The sequence below is a fragment of the Caretta caretta genome, chromosome 2 (genome assembly GCF_965140235.1).
Source record: "Caretta caretta isolate rCarCar2 chromosome 2, rCarCar1.hap1, whole genome shotgun sequence".
Taxonomy (NCBI): Eukaryota; Metazoa; Chordata; order Testudines; family Cheloniidae; genus Caretta; species Caretta caretta.
The window spans coordinates 206,015,807-206,027,458 of NC_134207.1; the positions used below are offsets into that span (position 1 = coordinate 206,015,807).

The 11,652-nt window shown below is 41.1% G+C and overlaps 1 protein-coding gene across 7 annotated transcripts in view; it reads left to right on the forward strand.

Moving 5' to 3' along the window:
• Window positions 1–10,195, forward strand: part of CPVL (carboxypeptidase vitellogenic like) — a 100,355-nt gene extending 90,160 nt beyond the window's left edge. For 6 of the 7 annotated variants that reach the window (XM_048838474.2, XM_048838471.2, XM_048838475.2 and 3 more), the window contains exon 14: window positions 9,950–10,195. In XM_048838474.2, coding sequence (XP_048694431.2) covers window positions 9,950–10,072 — 123 coding nt within the window. In that variant the 3' untranslated portion in view covers window positions 10,073–10,195. Of the gene's footprint in view, window positions 1–8,925; window positions 9,925–9,949 lie in introns of those variants that run through there. The other variant, XM_075125769.1, reaches the window with a different exon arrangement.
• Window positions 10,196–11,652: the final 1,457 nt, after the last annotated feature.

Below are 11,652 nucleotides of genomic sequence, written 5' to 3' on the forward strand. Positions count from 1 at the left end.
CTATAAATCTACTCTTTTTTTGAGAGAGAGAGAGAACCTGGCGATGTGGGTGGTCTTTCCAGCTCGAGCCTGAACATCTACACTGCAATTTTTAGCCAATAGCATGAGCCCTGCAAGCCTGAGTCAGTTGACCCAGGCTCTGAGATTTTCTGCTGCAGGTCCTTTTTTTTTTTTTCCCCCCCACAGTGCAGACATACCCACAGTGTCTGTGCTTGGATCTATTACTCCATCTTTTCCTATTAGGTACAGGCTGAGATGTGGCCGTTTAAATTAGAACATGATACTTTTTTTTTCTATAGCTGTGAAAACGTTCTTGTTTTAGCTAACTGAGTGTGTGGAAGATCCATGGCATTTTGAGGTGAGTGACAGAACAAAGAGTTAATAAAAGGCGCTGTAGACTTTGAATTTTGAATCAAAGCAAACTAAAATATGCTACCTGGAATGTTTTACAGTCTTAGCTAAAATATTAATCTTTCATTGAGTTAGTGGCCAGCTGACAATAAATAAGGATCTTGGAGTATAGGATTATTCACTAATATTTTATATTTTTACTTGTTGGGTTTTTTTGTGGCAGCTGGATGTCAGGCATGAGAACCTGAGCTGAGATGCTCTTCTCACCCCTCACCTTTCCTTATTGGTCCGGAATCAAAACTTGCAAATTCTCTTCCCTTGTAGTACTGTTTTTACTCACCCGTCCTTTTACTCTTGGTGTTCTTGTTTCCCCCGATGTTAATGCCTTCATTTTCCATGTGTTTACCAGCCTTCTGTTTGAGGACTGAAGAAGTCTCTTTTCAAAGCCTAGCTTTGCCAATCCATAGTAAGCACTATAGCAGTGGTGGCCAAACTTATTGACCCTCCGAGCCGCATGCGATAATCTTCAGAAGTTCGAGAGCCGCAAGACAGGGACAACCTTTACCCATGCATTTTTTAAAATATTAACCTCTGACTTAATGTATGATGGTTAATTACTGCTAGACTTAGAGGACTTGTGGGCCTACATCCTAGTCATAAGTCTTTGGAAATCCAGTAGATATGTTGTCAAGGCAGTACAGAGGAGCTTGGTCAGATGTCAATTTGTAAGGATTGCACAATGCTTTGATTATTATGAACTTCTCCACAGAGTGCAGAGATGCACAGCAGTATGTTGTGCCGAAAATTGAAATGAGTCTCAGGCTAGTCTACTTGAGTTGAAGATACTTTGTTCCTGGCACTTGCTTCCAGAATTCGATTGTAGACTCTGATTTCTGCATCATCTTTAGAGCCTGGTCCTCCTGGAGTTCCAGTAGTTCCATTTCTACAGTAGATGGTTCTGTATCCACAGTTTGGGGAATTGGACAGCTGTTCTTGATCACATCAACTATGAATGGTGTTAGAGGGCTTATTCCTTCACCCACTTACTTCCCTGGTCCTTCTCACATGAACAGAGAGCAACAATACCCGAAGTCCAAAGGTGCAAACAATTCGATGTTTATTGGGGTGAACTTCCAGCAAGCATGATTCCAGTTTCCTTCCTTAGTATCCTCCTTCCCAGCTCTGACACCACAGAGCCTTACACTGTGTCCCTGTTCCCATTCCTACCCTTAGCCAAACATGATTCCAACTTCCTTACTCCCATTCCCATTTCCCCCTTTAGCAAAACATGATTCCAATTTTCTTACCCCCATTCCCTGTTCCCATCTCACACACCCACATGCCCACCCCCACCCACACCCAGTCACTTCCTCATTGACTACAGATTATATAGTAAAACTTGAGTTCTGCTTAGCTATACCTTAACCAATCATTTTCCTGAAATTTAACTAATCAATCCTAACATATTGTAACATGATTATGTAACCAATTATATCCCACCACCTTAATTAGTTTACACCCAGCAAAATTAATTATACAGCAGACAGGAACAATCACAGAACCAGACAGAGATTATACAGACAAACAACAGCAAAGTGGGAACTATAATGACAAGACAATACAGAAGTGAGGATTTCACATCCCAGCTATTGATAAGTGAGTTCTTGCCAGACAGGATGCTATCAAACTAAGTTTCCTTTTACATTTTCTAGGCACTTCCCTTTCTCTGGAGGTGATAGGAACTATCAGGACAGGATTGTATTCCTAACAGCCGAATAGCACCTTATTTCAGTGTGAATAGTTTGGAATGTGAGGATGTGACTGTTTCCTTCCCAGCTTATGGCTGCCTCTGCTGCTTAGCCAAAGGCCTTAGCCTAAGAACAGGGCCTCAGACTGTCACAGTAAGAGAAGGCCCTTACACCAGCAGACAGTGATTTTGATTCTTTCTTTTATACCTCTATCACTAGCCAAGTGATAAGAATACACCTAAATTCTTAGAGTATAGGCCTTTACAGACAGGCCTGAATATCTATATCCTAACAAATGGGTTTACAAGAAAGGCAAAGCAGGATCTCAACTTCTGCAAATCTTCGAACCTGGCCTGAAAGTCATCAAGCAGTCCTCGTAATTTCTCTTTATTCCTCAAGTTTGTGATCTTCTACTTCGATTTCAGGGAATGTGTTTACCTTACTCTTGAGATGAGGAAAGTGGTTGAAGTCTCTTGACACTATATCTTTTTGCAGAAGCTTTAACTTGTTCTGGAAGCCAAAGACTGTCTGAGTAAGGTCAGAAATAATTTTATCCTTTCCTTGGAGCGCCAAGTTGAGAGTTTACAGATGATGCATAGTATCAATGAAAAACCATCAGATCCTGCATCCATTGTTCATCTTCCAATTGTGGATAGGACTTTTTTTCTTTTCTTTAAAGAAAGCATTGATAGGTTCCAACAGTCCCACAAACCTATTTAAGATATTGCTGGTTGATAACCACCTCACAGTAGAAAGAGACATCATTAAGTTTGTCTTCAAGATCCAGCTCTTCGATAAAAGTTTTGAACTGTCTACGAGTTTTCCCATTCGAACGGATGAAATTGACAATTTCTAGGACCGTTTTCATAATGTTGTCGTATTTGAAATGTCTGCCTGCAAGATGTTCACGATGGGTAATGCAATGAACAGGGAGAAACTCTGGAAATTTCGGATCACTTTTCAGTAGTTTTTTTTCGCACCATTGTAGGTGCTCCAGCTGTTATAACACTGACAAGTTTATCCAGTGGTACATTGGCATTTGTTGATGCTTTGTCAAGTACATTCTTTACGTCAACACTGCAGGTTGTTTCTTTTAGTGCCACTAAGTCCAACATTTCTTCTTTCACAATTACATCCACAGAAACATAGCAAACGTCGCTATTTGTGGTTTATCTTGTATATCTGTGGATTCGTTGACAGCTAGGCTGAATGCTAGAGAATTCTTGCTTGCAACATCAGCTCTGATCTGGGAAATACACCTCTCCATAGTGTGGAGTGAAATAGCAATTTTCTTTATTAGTCATTGAAGTTTTGTGTTACTTGGATCTAAAATTGCAACCACTTCTGCAAATTTCTTCTTAACAAATTCTCCATCACAGTATGAACATTTAGCACAAGCGATATTCCATGACACAACATAACTAGCTTCAGTTGTTGTGTCAACTTCCTTACTGAACGTTGAAAGTAGTGTCTGTTTTACTGTTTAGGCATAACTTTAGTGCAGTTAACTTGTTTTTCCTTAATTCTGATTCAGGAGAGTAATTAGACAAAATTATTGTAATTCGTTTCATATTGATGTTTCAAGTTGCTCGTATTGTAGTGAGTGAGCAGCGCATTGTGGATAAGGCACAAGGGTTTGCTACCTTTAGCAATGAATGCAAAATCTTCCTCCCGTTCTGGCTTAAAACTTTGGTTTTCTTCTTTATATTTGCATTCCTTACAATTTGAAGATGTCATTGTCATCCAACGAAATTAACGTAGGATTACCACTTTAAATCTAAAACTAGTCAAATGTGACTTGCGAACAGTAAACACAGCTTGTATTCTGCAGAATGCAGGAAAATCGTGAACTCATGAGGTCTGCACAGCACAATGGCTGAATACAAAATGATGCAGTTTCCTGATGAAATGCACATGTGCGACCTTCTCTTTTTAGAGTCTCATTCTCACACTGTCGGGTTCACCAGGGCTTAAATTCTCTTGAAATATTTCCTGGAGCCCCCCAAATCCTCCCACATTGTCCCTTATCTGCCTACCAGACTGGTGGGTGTAGGGGAAGCTTATAGCTTCTGCCCTGTGGTAGGGCTGGGAGCTTCTGCCCTGTGGGGAGGGAGCACTGTGTCTAAAGCCCCAAGATCCCTTTCCCTGCAGGGGAGAAGCCCCTAGCCCTACCGCCCCACTGCAGGGCAGTAGCCCTGAGCTCTTCTCCCTCCCTGCCCCCAGTCTGGTAGGCAGAGAATGGGGAGGCATGGGGGGGCTCCATGACTTTTTAACTGTAAAAGAGGTGCAGTTTGGCCACACCTGCAATATAGGTTCTGTCTGAGATACAGATAACACAGAGCATGCTGCTTCTGCAGTACAACCCAGCCAGGGAAAAATAAATCCACATAAGGAATTCAGCTGGTCTCCTGCATGACACTGCAGAGCATTACCAAAAAGCCACAGGGCTTCTTGAAAAACCAACTATTAGCCAGCTGTGCTGCCTTGCCAGAGATCTAAAAGCAAGAAAAGATTTGGCTTTCTTTGCTTGGTGCTTCCTGCAGATTACCCACCCCATTATGTCTAGGGCTGTTCACATCTGTTTTGCAGTACTTCCCTCACTGGCTTAATTGTACATGCTTATTGATATCCTAGACTAAGCCACAAAGAACCACTTGTCTAAATTTAACTAGCTACTAGCCAACAAAGAAAGTAGCAAAGAATAAAATGGAGCAAAAACAATTAAGACATTTTAACACGGGAGTCTCTGGAGGACAGAGTTTTTATTTCTGTATCACAGTGATAACCAGGATACTAATTTTGTCACTACAGATGTTGGTAAAATCTGGGAAATAAATCAAAGGGTAACTCATTTCCTTTTAATTTCTTTCAAAACAAGTCTGCCGTCTTCACTCTTCCTGAGCCCTGGAATTACTTCCAGTGGTGACTGTAAGGAGGACTTTGGAAATGGCTTCTCCCTCTTCCCCATCCCCAAACAAGTTACAAGGCTCAGCCAGTGATTCCATGACTTCTGGAAGCCCAGGGCACACTTACTACCCTATTGAAAACCAATGAGTTTAATTCTTTAAAATATTTTTCTGGGAAACAGAATAAATATATCAAATAAGCCTACTAAAAACTGCCCTAAATGTGCACGTGCACTAAACAATGTGTTTCTCCATTTTAAAAATTAGGCTAGTGAGAATAACAGAGCTCTGTGGAGACCCATATTTCAGAAGCGTTCAGTCTTACTCTCTGAATTTTGGTTGCCCACCTTGAACATATAAGGTAAATCTGACTCTGTGTTGCACAGGTATGGTAGGGGAGAAAGAGGACACCTGCACTCGCCAGCAGAACCTCATGAGTACTAAGGAGGCTTGATTAAGCCTTCTTGGCAGCATATCACTAACCCAAGGAACTGTGATGAGGTACCCATTCCTTAGCTGAGCAAAGTATACTAGTTGGCTCCTTCCCTGAGCCTTCAACTGCTTGTCCCTCCCATGAGGTCTGCTTTGTAACCCCCCAACAAATCAAATGCACCAACCATTACTAGAACAAGGTTTTGCTGTAGGTACTGAAAAGGTCCAGCCAGAGAAGAGTAACTAAGATTGTCAGATCTGGTGGGGTGCTGATATGGAGCATCTGAAAGCTTAATCAGAGGGGACTTCACCAAGGTATTGGAGTCAGGAGTAGATAGGAAGAAGATCAGTCTCTCGTTTTATGTTGTCCCATTTATAAAAAAAAAAAGGGGGGGGTCACTTTTAATGGAAAGTAAATATAAAGGACCAAGGAACACCAGTTTACGCAGCAGGGAGTCAGCCTTTGGAATTCAGTATGGCAGGTTGTCGGTCACATGTTGTAGCTGGATTTAAAGAGAATCTGAACAATTTGACGACCAGTGCTTGTACTTTATGTGCTAAGATGGGTGTATATGTACTGGAGGTGGCAACTGTTTGCGTCTATATTGCACTCTCCACTCAAGGAATCTCTATCCACAATCACAAAGTGTGATTGCAGCTCGACTAGATGTATCTGAGGCTAGTTTTAAGCTAGCAGTGAGTAATGAAGCCAAAGCAGGACACACATCAGCATGGACTATACAAACCCACCCAGAGCCCTGGGTAATTCAGCATGGGCTAGCTCCATGAGTAAGTATGTGCTGCTCAGCTTTGCTGCTCCAATATCCAAGCTAGATTGATTCACGCTAGCTCGGGTATGTCTACTCAAGCTGCAGTTATACCCCATGATAACAGTATAGATGTAAAATGTCATGATTCAGGTTATCTGTTAATTGAGTCACCCAAATACAATAGAGGAATAAAACTACAATTGAGTGAGGATTTTTTTTAAAAAAAATCACTACTTCTAACAAACATAAACAGAACAAATTGAGTTTGTTTAACCATATTACTAGTACGCATGCAAGTCCAGCCTGACTTGAAGAGTAACTTTCTTCATGCTTGAGAAGTCAGCCTCACTGGAATTCCTGAACATCCGCATCCAGACAGTGTAGTGACATCCTACAGCCACGGTCCTCCTTACTAATAACAATGAGGTCAAAAAGGAAGTTTGGGTCACAGTAAATGTAAGCAGAGACCCTGCATCCTACTGTTACTTTTGTTCCTTGAAAGAGTGTCAGAGCTGAAGTCTGTGAACTCTGCTGGTTTACTTTCCCCAACAGTGTTTATCTCTTTGAAGCAGAGTAGGGGGGAGGGGAGATGCAGCTGTTTATTCATTTTACTGAACCAGCTCTTGTTTTGAGATTTAAGATTTTGCAGTTCTTTGTTTAAGACAGAAATCTGGAACAGCATTGCAGGCCTCCATGACACTAGCAGCTTCTGGTCATGGTAGTGATTGGATTAGGGAACGGAAGGCTATCTGGGATAGAGCATTGGCAGCTCTTGGCATTTAAACTACCCAAAAGCCAAAGTAAAACGAATGTGGTGGTTGACTGGCTGTGGTTTTGTTCAGTTAACATTGTCTTGTAATGTATGTCCTAAATAATTTGGCATAGCTGGCAGTCCCTACTTGGGTAAGACCCAGGACTGGTTTAGCATGAAGACTGAACTCTCTCTCATGACCCTGTGGAAGGCTGGTCTTTCCTGGTCAGGCTTGAGGAGCAGTGACAGAATAATATGCTTAAATTTATATTCCTGCCTTTCTTCTTGTCTGGTGTGAATGTCAGAATTCCTAGAAACTGGAAGTTTTCCAGTACTTATACCACTTCTTCTTCTCTTAAAAATAAATAAATGCAAAACTAAATCTGTTCCTATATAAAGTAGAATCCTGGCCTAAAAAAATCAGATACAAAGAAATAATTGTACTAGCTTAACTGAATAGACCAAACAGATTAATATTGTTTTTTAAAAAGCCAAACTATTAAGAGTTAAAGCTGAAAATCTAGATTGATAGAGGCTTTTAATTCCCATTGTGCGCTGAAGAATTGCAGCGCATATGGTATCGAACGAAGTGTGTCAGAGTTCTGAGACTGCAGCACAATAGGGTGGGTTAAAGATGAGCTATCGTTCCAGGCTGTAAGTGAGACATTTGATACTGTTTTTAACCTAGTGGGTTCTGCTTTTCTTGCAGAGTGCAACAGTAAAAGTAACTGATTATAAAGACAACTTTCCTCACCGCTTTGTAGAAAGCGGCGGAATCTTTCAGTCCCCATTTGGTACTTAGCGATGCATTTAATTATGCTGCAACTGTGTGCAGTCTTGCACTGAGCTAACCTTACTTAATGTTCCATAATTGTTGCTGTGCCTTTGCTAGCTGTTGTGGTTAATGTATATTATGAAATTGTATGGGGGCTGTTATGGTTTAATTTGTAAAAATTGAAAAAAATGAATGGGTAGTACATGTCTGAGGTAAATGTAAAACTTTCAAAAGCCCCTTAATCCTGTCTTCAAAAGTAGTTTAGGTACTTAGCAGCCTAAGTCACTAGGCAGTTTTTGAAAATTTTACTCATAGTGGCTGCTTCAGAAATCACTATGGGCAAATCGCTAAAATTCAGAAGCTTCAAGCCAGGCCATCTTGTGCTTTTGCTCCAGTCAGATCTTTCAAATTAAGCAGGGACTGGGCCTGTTGGTTCTTTAATAAATATCAGGCATAGCCAGGTGCTGCAAGAAGTGCCACCTATTGATTCAACAGTATTCTGCCCTCTCATTAGTACTGAACAGTGCTTCTGCAGGATGTTGGGAGATCCTGAACTACTGGAGATGCAGTCTTCCCAATGAAATGTGAAACAGGTCTTAAGACCACTTGTGGTCTGTAAAGTGCACGTGACTCTTATCCTGAAAGGAGGGGCCTGTATGGGCCAAAATTGTATTTGGATCATTACCTTCTGCTTACGTCTGAAACTACAAAGGTATTTTTGTCAAATGGGGAGGGGTGGTATTCTTCACTTCTTGTTGAGCTAATCTTTAGGGTTGCAAAGTGCTATTAAGCTGTTGCTGTATTTAAGTGGCGGATCCCTGTGTAGTTGATGATAAACTGGCTTCTAAAGTGCACTGAGGTCCTTTGGAGATAAAAGGAATATGAATGTAATTGTTAATCAACATTTAATATGCATATTTATTCAAACCATATGTGCTGGTTCTATGAAGCCATGCTGCAAATTTCTGTACCTAAAGGATGATGAACTTGAAAGAGAAGGACTTAATAGATATACTGACAGTTCTTTTTACTCTAGCCATACTAGTGGTGCAGTGGAGGCAGCAAGGGCACAATGGAACGTATATGAGACCGTGACCTTTAGCTGCTATATATTTTGTTGAGATGTAGTCCAGAAAACAGCTGCCAGTTGCCAAACATGTTTTAAACTCAACGGTTGTATTTTCTCATACAGATAACTCATTTAGGTGTCCTCGGTCCAGCTGTATGTCTGCACAGAAGTCGTTTTGTCAGATAACGGCCAAGACGGAACCCTGATTACTACTTTCTGTTTGACTACTACAGACTGAGATTGTGGGTGCCAGTAAAAGATCTTCTTTGGAATGACTTCAAGATGTTGTCAAACAGTTGTTTACTTTTAGCATGTCATAAGGAAGGGGCTGAGGGAGAGAGGAAATACTCCATGAACTGGAACAAGCTTCATACACTGAAAAAGGAATGTCTTAAAATTTGAACACAGGAAAATTGGGAATGCACTATAACACAAGATGCTTTTGAAAAACAGAATCATATAAACAGTTTCACACTTCAATTATATGAGAATAATTCAATTCAGAGTAAAGTAGTTAATTTAGCTAACGCTCCCTTCTGAATTTCAGCAAAAATTGGAATACACAAGAGGGGAAAGATGTCTAATGAGATCAAAAAGTAGAGGACTATAAACTAACGTGAAAATAATCTATCATCTGTTTGGATAAAATGAATTATTCTAATATTGCCCCTATTTTAAGACCTGAAGTTTCCTAATAAATTCAGTTTCCAAAATTAGATCATACAATATAGACTTGTGCTGTTCTTTTCAACATTTGCCAACAGGATGAATATTTGACTAGGCAATATAAATCACAGACAATATGATGGTGATGCTGCTGCTAGTTTCCCTGTGGAGACTCAGAGCATCTAAATCAAAGTATGATGCAAATGGTATCCATGTTAGGCCTGTCTAAATATCAAAGATTACCAATTAGGCTTGATAGTTAGTTATTTGATCCTATTATTAACTGGTCTAAGATCACATGACTTTGGATATGTTGGTTTATATTTTACTGACTAGAGTGAAAGAGTCATCCTTCTGACTCAGCATGCACTCTAAGATCTCTGTACATGAGAGAACCCAGTTTTAATTAATTTCTGCTGGCAAAATTGACTTTTGTTGCTCAGGATTTACTACTAATCTGTTCTTCCTTTGCACCCTGAAGGTAATTGTTCGAGGTGGAGGACATATTTTACCTTATGACCAACCTGAAAGATCATTGGACATGATTGACAGATTTATCTCTGGAGAAGGATGGAAGACAAATGATTCCAAAATTAAAACTTAAAATGCAGTGTAAATGTACTACCTTGCCAAATGCTTCAGAAATGTTTTGAATGTACTATAGTATATTGCCATATGGAAAAATCATGAAATTGAGGATGAGTGTAATAAAATGGATATAAATGTTCCTTGTTGCTGGTTTGTCTTATTGAAAATTTTCCATTGGTAAAATGCTGTGAGAAAACAACATGGATCTAACTTTCTGAAGTCACCTAAGCTTCCCCTCCCCCCACCCCAGGAAAATCCTTAGAATTTGGAAAAATGTTAGCCACTTAATCCATCGACTAGTGAAATAATCAGATTTTTAATGTATTCTACTAGAGGCCGGGGGGAGGGAGGGAGAAGAGGCACGAGGGTGGGCTTGGAGAGGGGGCAAAGAGGCATGAGCAGCAGGTGCGGGAGGCCTCGGGGAAGAGGGGGGGAAAGGCGTGGGTGGGGGAGGCGTTGGGGGAGGTGGCAGAGAGGTGCAGGTGGGAGATGGGGCTGAGTAGGAGCAGGGCCTGTGGCAGAGTGGAGGTGGAGCATGGGCAAGGCCTCAGGGAGAGGAGGCTGAGCGGTGGCCGGCCTTGAGACAGAGAAGAGGGTGCCAATGCCGGTCCGGGCACCAATGCCGCCCCACCCACATACTTCTAGGGAGTTTCCAGTGCTCACGCCCAGTCTCCCCAAATGCTGGAGTCACGCACCTGAACATACAGAAATTGGGACAACATGCAGCCAGACAAGGCCTGACCAAGCTTCTAAATCAGCCGTTTGAAATCAGTTCAGTAAGGGTTTCCATACAACCACTCTGATATGTACTGCTGAACAGCTGAAGTCCTTACCTCAGACCAACAAGAAGCAAGCTCTATACCTTGCTGCTTGTGAAAACAAAAGCAGTGGATTTCTAAATGAGCCCTAAGGATGCAGCACGTGCAGCCTAGACTGAAGTTTAGATCATCACTGAAGCTTCTTGGGATAACATCTTTTAACAAAACATCATTTGCAGATATTCTTTGTCCAGTTTAAATTCCCTGGCTCTTAGTTATCTCTGCTCAGATGATCCAGAGGCTCCAGGGCCAAATTAAATAAGATTTCCTTTTCTAACTAAAATTCATTTGATTGAACAGCATTAACAAGGCAGGCTCACGGAGCCATGGTCTCAATATCTTTTTTTTAAGATGATGGCCCCTCTAAGACATCCCCTCCCAGTCCAATACCTTTCCTGCAGCAAATAGTGTGCAAGTTACATGAAAAGCAATATCAGGACAATAAGAAGCAGACAAGATGAAAATATCCTTGCTTTTATATGAAGGATATGGCTGGTTATGTTTCTCTCTGTCTTTTGTATCAGTTTACTACTATTTGTTGGATGTAGGATGCAGGGAATCTCTGCTGGTCATTTTGCAGTTTGTTTCTCTCCTCCTGTGTGTGTGTGTATTTTCTACCCCTCCAACCTGGTAGTACAAGAGTTTTTTTGTTTAGGTGTTCAAGGTCTCTGAACACAGAGTCCTAGCGTTTGCTCCAATTAGCTGGAAGTTTCACTGTGTTGAAAAGTGAGGTGCTCCACTACTGAGGTAAGAGCACACTGGCTTAATAGGAAGTGGT